The sequence below is a fragment of the Pelecanus crispus genome, chromosome 3 (genome assembly GCF_030463565.1).
Source record: "Pelecanus crispus isolate bPelCri1 chromosome 3, bPelCri1.pri, whole genome shotgun sequence".
Taxonomy (NCBI): Eukaryota; Metazoa; Chordata; class Aves; order Pelecaniformes; family Pelecanidae; genus Pelecanus; species Pelecanus crispus.
Genome location: NC_134645.1, coordinates 128848486 through 128869380, shown reverse-complemented (window position 1 = coordinate 128869380; position 20895 = coordinate 128848486). Strand labels below are relative to the sequence as shown.

At 43.7% G+C, this 20895-nt stretch overlaps 1 protein-coding gene across 1 annotated transcript; it reads left to right on the top strand.

The window, feature by feature from the left end:
- The first annotated feature begins 7663 nt into the window (after nucleotides 1–7663).
- LOC142593331 (gallinacin-9) lies at nucleotides 7664–10192 on the top strand. Its single transcript, XM_075708317.1, has 2 exons — nucleotides 7664–7721; nucleotides 10059–10192. Exons 1-2 carry the CDS (start codon nucleotides 7664–7666, stop codon nucleotides 10190–10192), a joined length of 192 nt encoding a protein of 63 aa, XP_075564432.1.
- Nucleotides 10193–20895: the final 10703 nt, after the last annotated feature.

The following is a 20895-nucleotide window of genomic DNA, read 5'->3' as shown; positions in this document are numbered from 1 at the left end:
TTATTAGGAAAACATCTCACAGTATTTTCACTCATCAAGGGAAACAATGTCTCCTCTCTTCCTCTGTTCTTTTCATTTCCAATATGACCTAGAAAAATAAATTTTAAAGGACGGAAAGTGTTCATAGAACTCTGCTTCTCATTCTCTTCCAGTCTCTTCTTCTTCCCACCACTGTGCAGCTTGTAGAAAGGTGAAGAAGAGTGAATTTGTTAGTGACTGGAGACAACTGGGTGTGCATTGCACTTTTGACTTTGGAGACCATTTTCTAATAATGTCTGCAGTTTCCCTGATAGCAACACTTCTTTCTTTATGGCTTTGAACATGCTTTGGGGAATGCACTTTAGCTTTAACACATACTCCTCAGGCATCGAATTCTTACAATAGTTTTGTTCAACTGATTACCGTGTGATGATCATTGACATCTGCAGTAACTATCACATACATTAACTTTACTGGCAAATTAGGAGATTTACCTGTGTCTTTTGATGAAAAGGACAGGTGTGATGACATAACTCATCCCAACAGGAGATGTTCAGGGAGATCCTCAACCATTGATGTGACTGGACAGAGCCTGGTTCAAAATAAAGGAAGGACTAATCCATATTTTCTGAATTTCCCAGAACTCCTTTTTCTGTTACTTATAGACTTGCTAGGGTTTAAAGATTCCCAGAAACTGAAGAAAGTGCGATGAGATGGCTCTAGGGAAGAAGTTTCATAGCATTTGTTCAGCATGAGGATCCTCAGTCAGACAGTGGTTTCAGGAAACCCAAGTTATACCAATATCAGGATATGTTTGCTTTCAGGAGATTAAAATGCTAAGGAAGCATCTTAGGAACTCAGGAAAGTAAATGGTACAGAAGCAACCTGATATTAGATGTTTTTATAAAGGGATGACTCTATCCCTCAGTCTCTGCTAATGATCATTCTCTTTAGGAAGCAATTTCTACTGATAACAAACAGACTGGTAGGAGCAGATGGCAGATCACCAGCATCAAACTTCTGTAAGAACATCTGTTGGGCCTGAGCTGAGGAGAATTGGGGCTGGGAAAGGAACAAGAACTCTTGAGTTTGGTTCCAGGTGTTAATTTTTCTACAGAAATACTCTTTCTCAGAAGGATGTACCCATCTGTGATATTGATGGATGCCAATGTTCAGGATTAAAACTCTTCCTATTAGGCTGTTAGATTTTCAGCTGGGTTGATCAATACAGCAGTAGAAGTTGAAACCAACAGGGTATTCTGAGGTACAATATAATTTTTTTTCCAGCTGAGCTGCTTGGAAAGAAATCTTTTAAAGTGGACACAAGGAGTTTGATTCAGTGAGCTACATTGCGATGTTTAGTGTCATTTGAGGTGCCTTGGAGTATTTAAACAATATATACAGGTCTGGCTGAGATAACTCATGACCTATGGGAAACATTGCATTTCAGAAAAGATGGCTCGAGTCCAAGCAGATATGCCAGAGCTCTTCAAATGGCACTGGACTTGTGTGATTAAGTAATTAAATCAAATCTCTGATCTTTGTTATGGGGTGATCTGAATTAAAATATTATTACTAGTGGTAATACAACTAGTTTGCAAGTGACCATAGTTCATGGGGACTGGATGTCTGCAGACCTAGACATCCAGCCCACATGTAGGCATCTAAATACAGGTTTTTAAACCTGCAGGCTGACCCTACCCTGTACATTTATTTTCAAAGGTAATTAGCAGGTACTGAGGCTTTTAGAGATTGACCTTAGACTATACATCAGCAAAATAACAAGACCCTTTGTACCTTACAGGATTTTGGCAGAGTAAGAAGAGAAGGCTTTCCTGAGTTAGTGTCATTGTACCAGCAACATTTCCACTGCCTTGAGGAGGTGATTTTGATGGATTCCTCCTCTGTCTAAACCCTCCTGCAAATGAGCACTGAAAGAAGCTTCCAGAGGGCACGTCTTGTTAGCACACCGCTTCTGGAGATCCAGGTTTTTCCTCACTGACGTCACTCCCTTTTTTGCTTTCAATACACAAGCCACTTTGGCACCTTGGCCACCTATTCCAACCTACCTCACAGGGATGTTTGGATGTTCAATCAGTTCAGGCTCATGCAGCTCTTGGAGGATGTGAAGCAATATATATATTATTATTTTATTCACACACAAAAATAAATGTCTTCTTAAACCAATAACGGTGTTCTTTTATTATTACTAACTGATTTTCTCTGTGGTTTTGACTCAAGGCTCATTGAGTCATGCTATCTTTTTAAACAAATAAGTCTGTGCAGTCTCACATATTCCCAAGTGATTTGGAAAAGGGAATGGTTAAAACAGCAACCAGTTTTGATGGTGACACTAAAGTGTTCAGGATGACAAGAACGAGTGTTGAGTGTGAAGAACTGTACAAGCAACTCTTGATAGTGAGTGATTGGATGACATACACCTACAGTATTGCAAATTTTGTATATACATATATATATATATAAAAAATATAAATATATGTATATATATACCTGACTTCATAAACACAGTGATGGGGTCTGAACCATCTCTACCCAGAAATAAGATCTGGGTGATACATAGACTGTTTTTGAAAACATCAGACCTGTGTTCAATAGCAGTCATAAAAGTAAATTAAATGTCCTGTTTTATTCAGTAGTACAGATATAGCATGAGCTCTAGAGTGCTAAAATGCAAAACCAAGGTGTCTTTCATTGTTTCCTCCAATAGTTACAGATGCACACTCAATTTCTTTTCTCCCATCACAACTAGTCATGGAGGCAAGAAGTCCATTGTTTTTGAGTAAATTTCCTACCTCTGTCTTGAAAGGAGGTTAGGGCATCATAGGGCTGATTTCATCCAGGTGCATTAGAAAAAGACTGGGGGTTTCACCATGGCACTGCAGCCTATTTTTAAACAATTTCATTTAATTGATCCTCATGTCTTTGAATCTGGAGCTGTATCAAGCCAAAGAAAGAGATGCTCCTTCCCCACAACTGTACCCTTTTTTTTGTATCTAAAGAGTCTAAAAAGAACTCCAATCAGAAACACAATGGAAATGCAGAAATCAAAAAATGTCAAATTAGCACAGAGGCTGTGCGGCATTTTATTTCCTTCCTCTTGGCTTAACTTCCCCATTGACAAAATGCCAGTCCTGTCAGTCTGAGGAGGACAACATGTCCAACACTTCTGCTATTTTTGCAAAGATTTTGCAAAAAAATTTTTATAAACTGTATTTGTGCAAGAAAAAAAAATATCTTTTGACTTCTGCAGCTTTGGATCTGTCAAATGGGCTAGACCACTTTTTTCTGAATCAACATCTACAACAGGACCGTACTCTGTAAGTATTAAATGACATATAAGGACTACATATTCCATCTACTTCAGTGGCTTCTTTGACAAAAAAGACTTGAGGATTTAGCAGTAGCCTGTGTTTGAAGCTGCCTTGAGTAATCTGCCTGACTGGAGAAATCTTACATTTATATTAGCAACTAAAAAGTCCAGGGACAGTTTTCTGATGAAGTGTACTACTACTACTCACCAGATCTCTTTGCGTCCAAAATAAGACTGTTGCATTCAAGGTGTGTACCAAGAACTGTCCCTGAACCATGCCCAAGATTTGTTCAGAAGGTGGCTAGCTGACCCAAACAAAGATCCTGATAATGTTTAAACATCAAGCTAACCATTTAGCAAGGACATCTCACTGCCCATAACCTGGTCCTGTTCAACTTACTACTACAAACATGGATCATCTGTTCTCCATCCCTCAAGTTTCTCCTGAAAAAAACCTCTGGTATTAAGTCTAGATAAATTCAGGACAGACTGAGCCTCAGATTTCCCTCCTGTCCCAATAAAACACATCTCTACTGTTTAAGTCATAGAGGTGTTATTCCAAACAGGGTGATCTCCACTTCTGTCTCTAGATGCTGCACCTCATGTCCGTCAAGGTCTTTTGTTTCACCCCAGCAGCCACTCTCACTGCCATACATGGGTAACTTCAGGCTTACTTTCCCCTTCTTGCCCAATTTTCATGGATCCCACTGAGTCTCTTTTGCACCCTTGCAATCCTTATGTCCCCTGAGTGGAGCCTGAGGTTGGCCTCACGTGGGATGGGTCACACAGCTTTCCTGTGTCGCTCGCCCTACAGAGACCTGCTTCTCCCGCACCAGTTTGCTGGCTTTTCTCTGTCATGCACTGACCACTGAGAATTCTTCCCAAGAAATTCCTCATCCCATGTCTATTGAGAACATCCCTCCCTAGGAAACCTTTTTTTTTTTCCCCTTGGAGAGCCAGCAGGAAGCAGCTGGACCCAAACTCTTTGATAGTGCAGCTCAAAATATGGTACAAGCCAGATGGTAGAAAAGAGACCTCTTGATCGATGCACACCTTCCAAAGCTAATGCAGGACCTCAGAAAATCTCCTCGTTGATCACCTGATGAATGAAACAGTTTCAAAATGATTGAGATAGGGACTTTCCAAAAATTTGCTGATCAGTGACTTCTTCCCCTCACAGCTCTCTTCCATGGTAGGGAGCCAGATTGGAGATGGTCCCATGGCTGATCTTGGATAGGCACTTCAGTCACTAGGACTGGAGTTCCCCAACTGAAACGTAGTTTCATGCATGAGCAGCCTCTATCAACTGCTTCATCAAGGGGAACGAACATCGTGTACCTTCCGCCCACTGTCATCTTCCCTGTGCCTGTAAACACCCGTGCCTCTCACCATCATTTTTTCCTTGCACTTGACTTTGGGACAACGGAACTCAACACCATTGCTTGCTGCCGCCTGTTTATTTACTCCTAGACCATAGGAGATTTTCACTAAATTAATTCTTCCCTTCTGTTCTGGCAGATTAGTTGTCCAGCAGTTGTAATTAAAAGCAGGGACTGTCCTTCAGGTCCAAAGACGTTTGCGCTCCTTGCCCTGCAGCCCGGAAAACAGAACACAAGTGGCAATTTCCCAAGCTGAAGAGGCAAACAACAGACCAACAAGGCCCCTGCAGGAACAGTGAGCCAAAGAGATGAATTTACTCTTTTCCAGGTGATGAATTGCCATTTCTTCACAAGGATAGGTCCCATACAAAATCACCTACCCACTCCTTTGCTACCAGGTCAAATATTAACTCTAAAAGAGACCTCAAGATCAACGGCTTCCTATCACTAACAGCCCTACCGCTTTCTCTCCATGCTGGCAATGGTTTGCCAGCATCTTCTCCTGGTGCTCAAGGAGTGGGGCAGGCTCCCTTTCCCCAGTGCCAAGCCATCTTCAAGGGGGCTGTTATTGCCCCAGGATTATTTACCTTTCAATGGGGGGAGCCTAGACCCAGGACAAGCATTGCTGCTGCTCTCCAGCTGGAGCTGGGGGATGGAGGTGAGGAGGATGGAGCTGCTCCCCCTTTCCTTCCCTCTCCCTGATGTTGTTTGGTTCCAAAGAGCATGGAACCATGTGTGACGCTGCGGGCAGACCCCAGCAGGGTTTTCTCAGCAGCCTCAATCCCCAAAACAAACACCCCTGCCCCTCGTGCTGCCCCTGTCCCTCATGCTGCCTGGGACAGGCAGGACGAGGATTATGCAAGGAGTAGACAAGCGCATTTTCCATCTCCATTAAATCCTGTTATTTTACCTAGCAGCTTCACCCTTAATGGCTTGCCTAATGCTGGCCATGGTTTATGATCACGGACTGCCCCTTTCTTACTTTCTGGCCGTGCTCTGTTTTCACAAATGAAGATGAGGCTGCATGTGGATGGGGTGCCTGCCTGAAACCTTGAGCAGGTGCACAGAGTGTTTTGGGTTGTAGGGTTGTGTCTACATTCTAGCTCACAGATCAGAAAACAGAGAGCTGGTCAATGTTCCCTGTGGCTTGCTTAACAAAAAAAAAAAAAAAAGAAAAAAAATCCAGCACACATACACACACAAGGTGTTTTAACATAAAAGACTGACTCCTCAAATCTTCTTTTCCCATGTTCAGGAGGAGAGCAGAGAAGAGATGACAGAAGATTCTTCCTCACCCCCTGCCTGAAGCAGAAGAAGGAGGCGACACAGTACAGAACACAATGGGGTGCAAATGATTTCACCTCACGTACCCCTTATCTACATGGATGGGGTTTGTTAAGACACCTGCCTGTTTAAGAACCTGTGTCTCTGCCTCAGCTGCTGCTCTGGGCAAAGTATACAAAAATACATGGCCTTTGCCTAGACCATCACTGCCCACCCCAGTTCTCACAGACCCCTGGAAGAGGTCTGAAGCTCTGTTTTCTCATCATGTTCCCCCAGAACTTCATCACATATTGGGTCAACCCACCACTGGCAGTCTGGGAGGTGCAAAGGGAGGGAGATGTGGGCTTGATACCCTCCAAGCATCCCCTGGATGTTGTGCCCATCACATCAGACAGATAGATATGGGGCTTCCCCTCCTTCCCTTGGACCTCAGGGGGCAATGGCAATGTTGCCAGTTCTATCTGTCCTGCCAGCATTGCATAGTTTCCCGACCTGCTGATTAGGGACAACAGTTCATGAAGCAAGGAGGGGAATTTGTTTGCTTTGCTACCAGCCTCCTCTTGCCCTTCCTCAACGTCCTCATCAGTCCTCTACTGTAAGGAAGATTTTTGCCTGCTTCTAAAATCCTAGTCCTGACAGAGTGAGCTAATGTGGTTTTTCACAAACTGAAGTATGCGCTTCATGTCCTACACCCAGTTTGTTGCAGCCAATTTACCAGATGCAGACGTCTCTGCCCTCCGCACACAGGCATAGCTCACCTCCTGCTGTTACTCTCCATCGCTTCAGTTTGCTGCTCTCACTGAAGCAGTAAAAAATTAAGCACCTTCGTGACTTGATTTCATTAATGATTCTTGGCTTATACTGTTTATCTGCAAAAACCCCTGCACTTGCATTTTTCATATGTCTCAGGAGTGGCGTTTCTTGGAGACAAGCACAAGTATTAAGAGGGTTGTTCAAAGCTGTGGTAACACTTCCTCTGGTCCATCTTATATACAGCTGGTCCTTCACATGCATAAAAAAAAATTCCTTTTTTTTTTTTCAAGTACAGAAAAAGGTTACAAGGTGATAAGAGATTGGGAGACACCCCTACCCTGCCTTCTTCAGCTGCAGCCCTACAACTCTGATCCAAGCAGGGACTGAAGCTCTGACCCCTTCCTGCACCCAAGGAACAAGGTCTGTTGCCTCCTTGTTTCACGCAGCCATGCAGGCCAGCTGTCCAGCCTTTGCTACACTCACTGTGCCTGGTGGCTGGCGGGGGTCACAAGACCATGGCCAAGGACCATGGGGCATCAGCAGATCTGCATGGTTTACAGTATTGCAGATCACAGGAACCCACCTCCCTCTTCCTCCAATCCTGTGTCCTCCCCGGGTGCAACCCACCAGCTGGCACAGGGCATGTGAGCACAGAGTGCTTTGGCTGCTCAGTTCAGCTAGGGTGATTTGGTCACTGCTCAGGTCACGCATCTTCAAATGTGTTAGATTGCAACATCTTCATACATCACCAATCTCTATAGTAATAGGGCAATGAACTTTCTGTTCTTCAGACAGCCACTCCTCCACCCACCTAGTCGCCTGCACTGCTCCATCCCAGAGCCTTTATAAGTACAGGGATTAGCCATCTTCTGCCTTGGACACTAGCTTTTGTCCATCTTCAGACCTGCAAAGACCATCCCACTACCTGCTGGCAGTCATGAGAATCCTTTTCTTCCTCGTTGCTGTTCTCTTCTTCCTCTTCCAGGCTGCTCCAGGTAAGACAGAAAATAGAGGAGATGGAGGCTAAAAGGGTGCAGAGAAGTCCATTAGAGCCCAGTGCTGAGGTTCCGATTACCTCTCTGCTCTCAGACTCCATGATTTTCATATTAGAAGACCCCTTCCCAGTCATAGTTCTGATCTTTAAGCTATTGAGTCAAGGTCCCTGATAGTCTTACTGACCGTCTCTTTCTAGCCCTATGCATCTCACATTCTAGTCACATGATGACATGAAAAAAGATGCTCCTGTGTATTCAGGCAATTCTTAGGCTGATACTGAAGATGCCATCCTGCAACGTGAGAGCTTTCTCTTCTCACATTTGCATCCCTCCCTCCTGACTGTGTATTCTAGATTAGTAGACCTCATATATGTTTAGAAAAAAGTGGTTATGGCTGTGGGGTTTTGCCTGAACTTTATACTGTCCATGTGCACTAAGTGGATTTGGATCATATGCATCATTCCAGGCTGTCTGGGGGACTTCAGAGAAGTTTAAGATATCTCCATCCCTGCTTTGGTTTGCTGTAGACTCAAATTTGTACTTACTTTCCTGCACAAGCAAACGTCTGTCTACTCAATGAAGAAATGTAGAACTACTTAGGCCAAAAGCAGGTACCTGTAGAAGGCAAAGCCTGTACTGTGTGCTTCTGGATTTCTTTCTTTCTGGATTCCTATTTTATGCATTACAAAACATATTCTCAATTTCAAAGAAACTGTGACCCCTAAGATGGCTATAGGGGTGGTGCAATCCCAGTAGAGTCTCTGGGAAAGGGCAACAAGTTATTCTATATCTCTTCATAATAACTTACACATAGAAAAGACCCTTAACACTATAGGGCTTTTTAATTTAGGAGACAAGGGAAACCAAGATCTAATGATGTCTTTAAAATCAGCTGAGTGAAATCAGCAACACACAATCCTTGAATAATAAGTGATTAAAAGAGTTGAGAACCACTAGGACAAATGGGTTGAAATGTGGTAGATCTAATTCAGAATAAAGCTTGCATGCCTTTCAAATTAAGGATAGAGTCCAATTTGATGACAGGTGTGGATTGAGCTAGGCACATAAAGTACTGGGTGTAATGATCAGGTTTGTGCTTAGCAAGAAGTTGGGGCAGCTGATAAGGCCTCTTCTGCCTTTTAAGTACACAGGTATACAAGGCTCCAGGTGATATGAGATCCATTTAAATCATACAAAAATAACACAATTTGAATCTCAGGCTGAATATTCCAGTGGGAACAGGTAAAGTTTAGCCTGGAAATACTCTGAATCCAGACTTGAGCCTGGCATTTCATCTGGGATAAGCCCGGGCAGTTCCCCTGATGAGGGTGGAGCTGCAGTCTTTGCCACAACCTGAGCACTTGGTCCTTCAGTTCTGAACATACCAGCATGGTAAAACCAGCACAGCATCTAGCTAAACCATATACAACACTAGTGACAACAGTCACTGACTTTATTTTATAGTGTATGCTTTAGTGTATAAAATATTTTAGTTGGGCAAGCATACAGTCCCATTGATTTGGCTGTGATTAAGATTTATCTTTTGTGACATTTTATGCCATCTGCTAGCTTCACTGTATTTTACATGGTAACACAGTGCACAGGTTTCCTGTGAGCATGCTACACAATCATAGAATCATAGAATCGTTTAGGTTGGAAAAGACCTTTAAGATCATCCAGTCCAACCATTAACCTAACACTACCAAGTCCACCACTAAGCCAATGAAGGGTAGAGTGGCAATTTTGTGTTTCCTGGTTTGGTGGCTGGATGATTTTTAATGAAAGTAAAAACTAGGAATCATTAAGATTGGAAAGGATCTCTAAGATCATGCTCAGTGCTTCCTGCAAGGAAGATATTCCAAGTAGGAGATAAAGATTATGGGTCATAAACATGCTTTACATTTGCTGAAACTTGGACTGAAAGCTTGAAGAAGTTTAGTCAGGCATTTATATTTGACTATCATCGCTTTTTTTCTGAGAGTAATGTGAGAGTAATTTTAAAAATACATTTTTCTGTGTTTCCTATGGGTTTTTCACATAACATGGTATTTCTGTGTGTAACTGGAATGACAAGCACATGTCTCCAGACAGTTATCTTCAGGTCACTATTAATCAGGCAGACTGTCTCTCCATGCTAGCATTACAACCTGCTCTTCTGGTTACTTTGCATTTCGTATGGATGTAAAGACCTTAAGAAGGTGTGATCAGGTCACCCCAATCACAAACCAGGCACTGTGGCAGGAAACCACATACCACACCATGTAGTCCAATGCCACAACTCTCCAATCCTCTGCCTTGAGAAATCAACATGAATTTTTCCTTGGGTTTTTTTTGCAGCTTACAGCCAAGAAGCTGCTGACACCTTAGCATGCCGGCAAAACCGGGGCTCCTGCTCGTTTATTGCATGCTCTGGTCCTCTGACTGACATTGGGACCTGCCGTGGTGGGAAGCTGAAATGCTGCAAATGGTAAGACAAAGTCCTCCAGAGAAATGCCACTGCACCAAGAACAAATAGACTTTACTGGGCTTTTCCCCCTTTTGGGACACAACAGGCCATCTCCAGCCCCCTACACCCTCAAGAAAAAAACCTGTAATTGCTGGGTTTTGTGGCTCGTAACAAAAAGGCAGAGCCTTGTGGTGTCAAAAATGCCAGTCTGCTTTCTCTGAAAAACCACAGGGAGAATTTGGTGATGAGCAGGGATGGTCCTGGAGTTTGCAGATGAAGGAGCCAGGGCTGGCTGTCTTTGCAGCAAGGGAGCCATTTTCTCCATAAGCTCTCTGAGACTGCACCTCAGCTGTGACACTAATGTAGGTTTGAGCTCACCCTTTGAATCTCCATATCACTAACAATCTCTAATATCGCTAATAACATATATATATCACTAATAACTTCTTCCAGCACGAGTCTGCCAGCAGGGCAGAACAAGCTCATGCTCAAACTCTGCCTCTACCAAGCAGGGTGGACACAACTGACTTGAGACAGCTGTGAGGACTCCCCCTCAATCCACACAGGCAGAAGCATGGAGCTTCACACTACCAAAAAGAAGGCTTATTGGCACAGTTAAGCAAGACAGGATTCATACCAGGGATGGAGTTCTCCATCTGGGTTACTTTGTCTCGTGCAAAGTGCCAGATATTAGACCAAAGTGCCACAGGACATTTTCCACCCTCTAGGAATAAAGCATTTTTTCATCAGCACCAGGGAGAAAGCATCTGCATCTGTAGGAGATATCCCATGTGGACTGATGTTGTAATATGCCACAGTCCAGCTCTACAGTTGGTGACATTGCATACCAAAGAAGATGCAACAGATCTACCCCTTTTTGGACCCCATACATCTTGCTTTTCTTTCTTTCTTTCTTTCTTTCTTTCTTTCTTTCTTTCTTTCTTTTTTTTATTTTTATTTATTTGCATTTATGTTTAACCTAATTGGATTTCTGTGAAACATAATGCTGAAAGGTGCAAAAAAAGGGATAAGCCTTGTCACCTTTTTCATAGAAAAAAAGCATGAAGGGCATGGAGGACAGTGAGAGGATCAGCCACTTTCTCCACTGCAGGTCTTTATTCCTAAATTAGTTTTATTCTTAAACTATATCCTGGCAGGTATTCTGGGTCTTCAGCAGCTGCAGCTGAATAGCTGTGGTGTGTGCTGAGTGGTAACATCCACATCCTCCATTTTATCTGGGTTGTCTTATGGCCAGAAACACAGGTCAGCAGTCCAGATCACAAGGATCTCTTGTAGTCTTTAACCCTATGTGTTACCTTTTGTCCGCGGTAGCCTGAGATGACAAGGTATAACTGACTTTTTGGATGGAGATAGATGGACTAGCTAAGCACTTGATTTTCCTTTGCAGGACACCCAGTCCCTAAAAATGACACCTCACTGACCACATAGACAAGAGCTCTGGACATCTATCTCCCATTTTTTATATCAATGGATCCCAGCCTCGGTGCAAGCCTGGGGAGCCTTTCCCATGGGGATGAAGACCCTTAGGAGCACAAGAAGATCTGAGGAAGAGTTCTTGTACCCTGATAAAGAGATTTGCAGCTTCAATTCTAATAAAAGCAAGTCACTGTGAAACCACATTGCTGACATTTGCTCATGTATGTCAGGATGGTTTTTGCTGTTATTGTCTATAAAAATCTACCTGTAAATGGAGTTTATTTAACTAAATTAAGTTAATTTAAGTGTATGTGTCATTGAGTCCTGTTAAATCGTCCCACAGTGTGTCTGGGTTGCAGCCATATGTGTGGCAACATATTTATTAATAAATCAAGAAGCACTAGAGCCCATTCCCTCTGCCATCCCAGTCCAGGGCACCAGGCTGGGGTTCAGAAGACAGGCTCACTCCTCTACAGGGTTGCATTTTCTAGCCTAACCTGAAGTTCTGGGAATGGCAATGCAGAGAAACCCGGGATGGCAGAAGGCAAATTTCTTTAGGTCTTGAAACCACCTTGCCACATTCATGTCATTCTGCTCCTCCTGCCTCTAGTCTAGTCCAGCATCATGACAACGGGGTTTTACTTCTCTGGATCCTAAACTAGTAACACTATTTATCATTGCACTCTGCTGTCTGGAGGCAGGGTGTTGCATGTCCTTCAGCCTGGAGTCAGCACCTGCTGTTAGAAGGTATAGATGCATCCCCTGCTTCCCTTCCTCATTCCTAACATGCCAGAGTGCTAATGCAAAGGCCAAAAGGATTTGAGATAAGGGATGACTAAAAGTATCCGTGCTCTCCATGCCACAAGTTGCTATGGATGTTCTTAGGATTGCCATGGACCCTAAACATGGTCACTTTCTGCTAGCTTTCTACTTGCCTAATCACAGTGGGTTTGGAGGAGTTATTCTTGACTGTTACAGGTCAACCTAATAATGAATAGGACCAGGCCACGCCCCTGTCCATACGTGGGTTCGGTTTCTTCTCTTCCTGGAGAAGTTTACCACAAGGCACATGTCACACTGACCCCAAGTGAGATGAGAGCCAGATCTTCCAGCAAAAATACACACCAAAACAATGCCTCACAAGTATAAGAATCAGACACAACGTCTTCTGGAGCAAGTTTATTAAAATTTATGGAGATATGTAGACCATGAAATACAAACACCCCAGCTGGGCATTCAGTGTCTCCTGGAGACTTTGTCTTCTACTGCTAATCACATTATTGCTAACTCTAAAAGGAAAAGAAAATAATGAGTATCTGTTCTGAGGGACAAAGGAAGAACCTGCTCTGCATCCTCTTGTGAGGACAGACTTCTGCATGTTGGTGATCTGCTTTTTGGGATAGATGTTGGTTGTCACAATATAGTTTCAAGAGAAAAACATTTTAGAAAAATGGGAAATATTGGTCTTTTCTGGGTGGTTCAAGAAGTGCTTTGGAGTTTCTTCGGGTCGTTAAGTTTGTTTGTGGAGGAGGTTTTTTCCTTTCACTTGTTGTTCATGTTTTGATGTGTGCATGTGTGTGTGTTAAATGCATATTTTCAGCTCAAAATTCCAGATTTTCTGATGGGATGACGCATGTCCTAAATAGCCAGAAGCTCTGCTTAGCCAGTCTGAGACGCTAATGGTCACTGATCATACTGCAGAAAAGGAAAGAAACTTTCAGGTTTTGTACTTATAACCAGGAAAAGATTTGAATAAGAAGCACAGAAGGCGTTGAGTAAGCACCAAGAGCTGATATTCCCAGATAACTCACCAGTTCTTAGTAGGATACCCATAGTCCTGCTGCTGCTGATTTTTAAACATTAATTGTCTTTGTATTTTATTTAATAATGAATTGCCAGGTCTCTGTACCTGAAGACTCCTTCTCATCTTAAAATCTCTGGAGTGGAGAGGAATTTCTCTATGTACATCTGCTGCTCATGCTTTGTTTTTAACATCCCTGCTATTAATATTGAACAAAATTTAAGAAAGAGCCTCCAAAAATAAGACTAGCTACAGCATCTTACAGCAAAAGGAACAGAAAATGAAATACTAGAATCGTGGATATTTGTTTCTGCAGTTTCAGATTGAAGTAAAGATATAGGCTGAACTTTAGGATTCTAGTAAGGAATTCAGGAAAAACTAAGATTTTACATTTCAGTTTTGCCTAAAAGGGGAGAATTATGGAACTGGAGAAAACATCTAGCAGAACAATAGGACTTTCAGGTTGTTGTTCTGACTGTAAGACCTGGCAGACTTTGCAATGTGGAACATGCAGGTTTTCCTATGAACCTGAAGCAAATGTGCCAGGTCTCCAGACAGTGTGCACATTGAGAGACGAGTTCTTTGAAGCCAGTATTACTCATCATGAGCAGTCTGAACCAGCTAATGGGAACAGCAGAGAAAGAGTTAATTTCTAGCTAATTACTTATCTCTGCCAAAGAGATTTGACCATGGTCTTTCCCATAAGGCACTCAGGCTACATCATTAATGGTCCACAGGGAACCAGTGAGGAAATCCTCAGGAAATCCTATAACTGAGCATAGAGTCTCTTCTCCCTTGTTGGCTTGCACTAGAGGAGTTTCGCGTCTAAAATGCAGACTGGATGTGTGAAAGTGAGCAATGAACCCATTCCCCCAAGAAACACCTGATCTTCATCAAATCCATAACTCACCACAGTCCGACAGCAAGGGACCCCTTGCTGGCAACGTCCGAAGGACCTCATAGTGGGTAGAGGACAGTGGTCAGGGGAACAGGTACCCCCAGACTGTTTGCATTGCACATCATTATTAGGTGCACGCATGAAACCTGCACAAAAAAGAAAAAAAACCCAGAGTCTTGATTTTCCTTCCCAAAGAAGACTAAGAACAAGTTAGGGTTATAGCATGACAGTAATACTCTAGTCTGCCTGCAGGCCGGCCACATCCGTACCATTAAATTCCCTTATTTTCCAAAGCAGGAGGATTCAGTGCATCCAATGGACCCAGCTGGTGTCTGTTCACTGCTAAAATCTGCCAAACATGCTGGCAGTGCTAGCTGGCCTTGGGCAAAAGGGGCTAAAACCCATTTTATTTCTATTTCTATTTTAGGTACTCCATACTCACAATCTTCCCTCTGTATTTCCTTTGATTTTATGTAACTCTTACCTAAAGTGCCTTGAAGCATTAAGAGGAGAAGAGCAAAAAAAAGGGAAAAGATCTTCATGTCCGAATTCAGTGCCACCAAATACAACAGCCACTAAGAAAAAAAACAGAAAGAGGTCATGCATTTGTCCTGCATTTGTGATTACCCAATCTAAACGCTATTTATGACATATAAGCTGCAATTTTTTGATAAAAATTGTCATTTACACAATAGAGTAAATATTCTAGAACAAATCTAGTGAAATACCACTTTCTGAGGAAAGATATCTTTGAAAGCACATTGCGTAAGATCAAGAAAATGTATTTACATCTATAAAATTTCAAAGAATGAGATGAATATTGTGATTTTCTTTCCATCAGCTGCAGAGATAGCCTATACCAGCTCCAGTGAAGACTCCTGTGTTTCAATCCTATACACCCTGGATGTTAGGCCTTTAAAAAAAAGTAAGAAATATAAATAATTTCCTCTAACTTTTATCCAAGTCTTATAAAATAAGCAAGATATTCTTAAATCCCTCTTTATAACTTATAGGTCATGCTGCTACGTGCACAAAATCATTGATAAGTCCATGTAGAGTTTTATCCATTTTTATTTGCACAACCGTACTGGGTCTGGCTGGGATGGAATTAACTTTCTTCATGGCAACTCATATGGTGTGGTGCTTCCTGTTTGTAGCAAGTTGCTTAATGACTAAAATGTCCATTTTATTTAATTATAACATACTTTGCTTCAGATATGTGTAGATAATGACTTAAAACATTCTAATTTCTCTGGATAATAAACACTCAGAAACTTTAATTATTCAAATAATTAAAGTATTTGAAAAATTGGGGAGATAAGGACTTGATGGGGGGGGCTGTTCAATGGATAAGGAATTGGCTGGATGGTCGCATCCAGAGGGTCGTGGTCAACGGCTCGATGTCCACATGGAGACCAGTGACAAGTGGGGTCCCTCAGGGGTCCGTATTGGGACCGGTGCTCTTTAATATCTTCATCAATGACATAGACAGTGGGATCGAGTGCACCCTCAGCAAGCTTGCAGATGACACCAAGCTGAGTGGTGCGGTTGACATGCCAGAAGGACGAGATGTCATCCAAAGGGACCTGGACAGGCTGGAGAGGTGGGGCTGTGGGACCCTCATGAGGTTCAACAAGGCCAAGTGCAAGGTCCTGCACCTGGGACGGGGCAACCCCCGGTATCCATACAGCCTGGGGGTGAAGGGATGGAGAGCAGCCCTGCGGAGAAGGACTTGGGGGTGCTGGGGGATGAAAAGCCGGACATGAGCCGGCAATGTGTGCTTGCAGCCTAGAAAGCCAACCCCATCCTGGGCTGCATCCCCAGCAGCGTGGCCAGCGGGGCGAGGGAGGGGGCTCTGCCCCTCTGCTCCGCTCTGCTCAGCCCCCCCTGGAGCCCTGCACCCAGCTCGGGGGCCCTCAGCACCGCACAGACAGGGACCTGTTGGAGCGGGGCCAGAGGAGGCCACAGAAATGGTCCGAGGGCTGGAGCAGCTCTGCTCTGAGGCCAGGCTGGGAGAGCTGGGCTTGTGCAGCCTGGGGAAGAGAAGGCTGCGGGGAGACCTTCCTGCGGCCCTGCACTGCTGGAAGGGGCTGCAGGAAAGGTGGGGACAGGCTTTGGAGCAGGGCCTGCAGCGACAGGACAAGGAATAATGGTTTTAAACTGAAGAAGAATAGATTTAGACTGGATATAAGGAAGAAATTGTTTACACTGAGGGTGGTGAGGCACTGGCACAGGTTGCCCAGAGAGGTGGGAGATGCCCCATCCCTGGAAACATCCCAGGCCAGGTTGGCCGGGGCTCTGAGCACCCTGGGCTGGTTGAAGCTGTCCCTGCTCACTGCAGGGGTTGGGCTGGGTGGGCTCTGAAGGTCCCTTCCCACCCAAACCATTCTAAGATTCTATGAAATAAAAGTCATTGTTGTAGCTTACAAGCCAGTAGTAATTCCTTGAAAATGTCTTTGCAGAAAAATCTAAGGAGTCATCTACATACATAATGTGTGCCAGCTGAAAGCCTCAAAGTGTTTCTCCACCATTATTTCTTGCTGCAGATTCCAATTCACTTTTGAAAATAATACAAACTACTATAATCATTCAGAATCACAATTATTGACTATGATAATCAGCCAAATGCATTACTGAAATACCAAATATTTTACATTTCTGTTGTTTATGAGGATTTAATTAAGCTGCAAAATTATACATCTTGGAATGTTTAATTTCTTTCTAGAGAAGTAAAGAATATTATAAAAAAGGTATGTGTTTCTGTCCAGCTCACCCTAGAGGACTTCAGATATCAGTAGGGGGCAGGTAGAGAGGTGGCATGGTGGCCAGTCTGTCCTACCTGGTTCCTCTCAACGTGGAGCTTCAGAGAGTGATGTCTTGCCCCAAAACAACTCTCTTTATATATTACCATTGATGACAAAGCTGCCACAGACCAGCTGGCCAAGGACACGGGCTTCTCACTGCGATTCCCAGCAGTGGAAATGTCACTTCCCAGCAGCCGATGAGGAATGGTGACCGCTCATGAACTCCCTCCCCTTTCTCTGGCACATGAGTTGGCTCTTCCGAAAAGCACCTTACACCACCCCAGTTTGTGTACAATGCATTGATCCATCATGGGCTATGAAAAAAGCATCCTGGGACATACACTGAAAACTTCTGGTCTGGCTCCAGTGGGGACCTAATTCTACAGGGCTGCCCCGTGGCCATGGTGCCTGGTGCTGACTGCAGAAAGTCCTCTCTGAAGCCTGGAGATACCTACCACAGCACCTAAACAGCTACCTTGGAGAAGCTCAGTTTTTGCACAAGACTTTCAAAAATAAAAAAGCTCCTGATCGGTCTTGTGGGCTGTAGATAGTGTCTTGAGAGCAGAGAGAAGTTGAGCACCCAGCCTAGTCTGAGCAATCCTTTTGCAGCAGCGCAACCACACAGAAGAGCACGCTTATCTGTGCACCAATAATATTTTCATTTTCATGCATTTACCACATCTGTATTATACTCATTGCAGGGGAAATAACTATTGTTTGAATAATTAAACTTTCAGGGAGGCACCCACTTCCACGCATCCACTTGCTAAGTGGCCAAAGGAAACAACCTCCGCAAAACACGTTTTGGTCAAAACGTGTGCCCCCAGAGGATTTGGCCCAGAGAGACTGATGGCAGCACTGGACCCTGAAGGCACCCAGGTGAGCCCAGAAAAAGATGTTGTGTTTTGATTGTCATACTGCTAAGAGTCTAGAAAAAAACCCCAGCATCCTTGTACTCAGCCATCCAAACAACATCCATCTACCCAGGTCACCTGCCTCCCAGAAGAGGGCAACGAAGAGCTAATACTGCTTACCTCTCCAGCAGCCTTCTTCAATCAAGAGTACGTAAATTATTCTGGCAGCAGTGTTTTATGGACTTTCTTCTTAATTTTACTGATGCCTTCTGATTCTCAGCATTGATATGTTAATGAACTATGTTTTCTGGCAGTCCAACCTCAAAGCCCTCAGTGTTTTGCAATCTTCTGTGGACTCCTGCAACGGACAAGAAGCCATTCCTTGCTCTGAAAATCCTATTGAACCTAACGGGTAACAGAGGCTGGTCCAGGAACAAGGAGTGTGGGATTTCTTTCACCTCGGCAGCTGGAGACAGACAACGATGAGCGCCTGGGGAGGTGGGTCACATTTGCTTCCTTTAGAAATCAACAGTTTCTGTGTCACAGGAGCCCAAAATCCTGTTTTCTTAGGCCAAAGTGATATGATAGGAAAAATCCAAACAGGTGCTTTAACCACCCAGAAGGAGACAGCTATTTTAAATCCCATTCCTATATAATTCAATTGATGGAACATATATATGTGCTTTACAGTAGGCAGGAGCATTTGTTTCTATTGTTTGGGTTTGGGGTTTTTTCTTTTAAAAAAAAATATTTAAACAATCAAATGATGAAATGTAAAGAGGCAGAAATACAGACTGTGAATATTAAATCCATAAATGTGTTCCTAGAGGCACAGAGCTTTGAACTGAGCTTTGGGGTCTGTCAACCAGTCACCTCCTGAAAAGGGCCTTGAAAAAGGATAAAATTACTCTTTTCTCCTGTTTCCCATCTTGTGCCTGTGCCACCTGCCCAAAGTGGTACAAAACAGATCAAAGCTCAAATATGAATCAAGACTAGAATAAGATCTTCAACTAATTGATTATATGTGTCATTTTACTGGATAGGAAACTTGCTTTACATTTCTTAAATACGGCAATTAAACTTCTATTTTAATGACAGTATACTATTATTGACTTTAAATTGTTTTAGCTACTCAAGCTCACAAAAGTGATACATTTCCCTAACCTGTTTCTTGGCAATTAAACACATGTAATAAAAGAATGTGTATTGCATATCAATTAACATTGTATACTGAAAGCATTTTGACAGCTGAATGTCTTATTCAGTTTCCTTTCTCTGCAGTACTGCAAAGGATGCTGCATGGAGCCCTAAAAATCATGTTCTTTTTTTATACATAGAACATATGCAAGCACATATATATATATATAAGTGCGTGTGTGTGTGTGTCTGTATATATATATGTGTATATATATTTGTATGCTTGTGTATATCTGTATATATATTAATAATATATAAATATTCTAAGATAAATAAATGCTGGATTTTTTAAACTCCTTTATATTTTATCTTAGCTGAAGAACATATGAATAGAAAAGAATAAACCTAATATTCTTTTATTTACTCAGGACTTACTCAGGAATAGTCAGGACATTAATTTAAGTAATTGTTTATTTAAAGATACACATCTGTGCCTGGGAATATCATGGAGCAGATCCTCCTAGAAGCTATGCTCAAGCACATGGAGGGCAGGGAGGTGATTTGAGACAGCCAGCACGGATTCACTAAGGGCAAGTCCTGCCTGACCAACCTAGTGGCTTTCTATGAAGGAGTGACTGCATCCGTGGACAAGGGAAAAGCAATGGATGTCATCTACTTGGACTTCTGTAAAGCATTCGACACAGTCCCCCACAAAATCCTTCTCTCTAAATTGGAGAGATATGAGTTTGATGGGTGGGCTGTTCGATGGATAAGGAATTGGCTGGATGGTTGCATCCAGAGGGTCGTGGTCAACGGCTCGATGTCCACATGGAGACCAGTGACAAGTGGGGTCCCTCAGGGGTCCGTATTGGGACCGGTGCTCTTTAATATCTTCATCAATGACATAGACAGTGGGATCGAGTGCACCCTCAGCAAGCTTGCAGATGACACCAAGCTGAGTGGTGCGGTTGACATGCCAGAAGGACGAGATGTCATCCAAAGGGACCTGGACAGGCTGGAGAGGTGGGGCTGTGGGACCCTCATGAGGTTCAACAAGGCCAAGTGCAAGGTCCTGCACCTGGGACGGGGCAACCCCCGGTATCCATACAGCCTGGGGGTGAAGGGATGGAGAGCAGCCCTGCGGAGAAGGGCTTGGGGGTGCTGGGGGATGAAAAGCCGGACACGAGCCGGCAATGTGTGCTTGCAGCCTAGAAAGCCAACCCCATCCTGGGCTGCATCCCCAGCAGTGTGGCCAGCGGGGCGAGGGAGGGGGTTCTGCCCCTCTGCTCTGCTCTGGTGAGACCTCACCTGGAGCCCTGCGTCCAGCTCGGGGGCCCTCAGCACAAGAAGGACATGGAGCTGCTGGAGCAGGGCCAGAAGAGGCCACCAAAATGATCTGAGGGCTGGAGCAGCTCTGCTCTGAGGCCAGGCTGAGGGAGTTGGGATTGTTCAGCCTAGAGAAGAGAAGGCTGCGGGGAGACCTTATTGCGACCTTCCAGTACTTAGGATATATTAAGTATATATATAGTACTTCCAGTACTTAGGGGCCTACAGGAAAGATGGAGAGAATCTTTTTAGCAAGGCCTGTTGTGACAGGACAAGGAATAATGGATTTAAGCTAAAGAAGAATAGATTTAGACTGGATATAAGGAAGAAATTTTTTACACTGAGGGTGGTGAGGCACTGGCACAGGTTGCCCAGAGAGGTGGGCGATGCCCCATCCCTGGCAACATCCCAGGCCAGGTTGGACGGGGCTCTGAGCACCCTGCTCTGGTTGAAGCTGTCCCTGCTCACTGC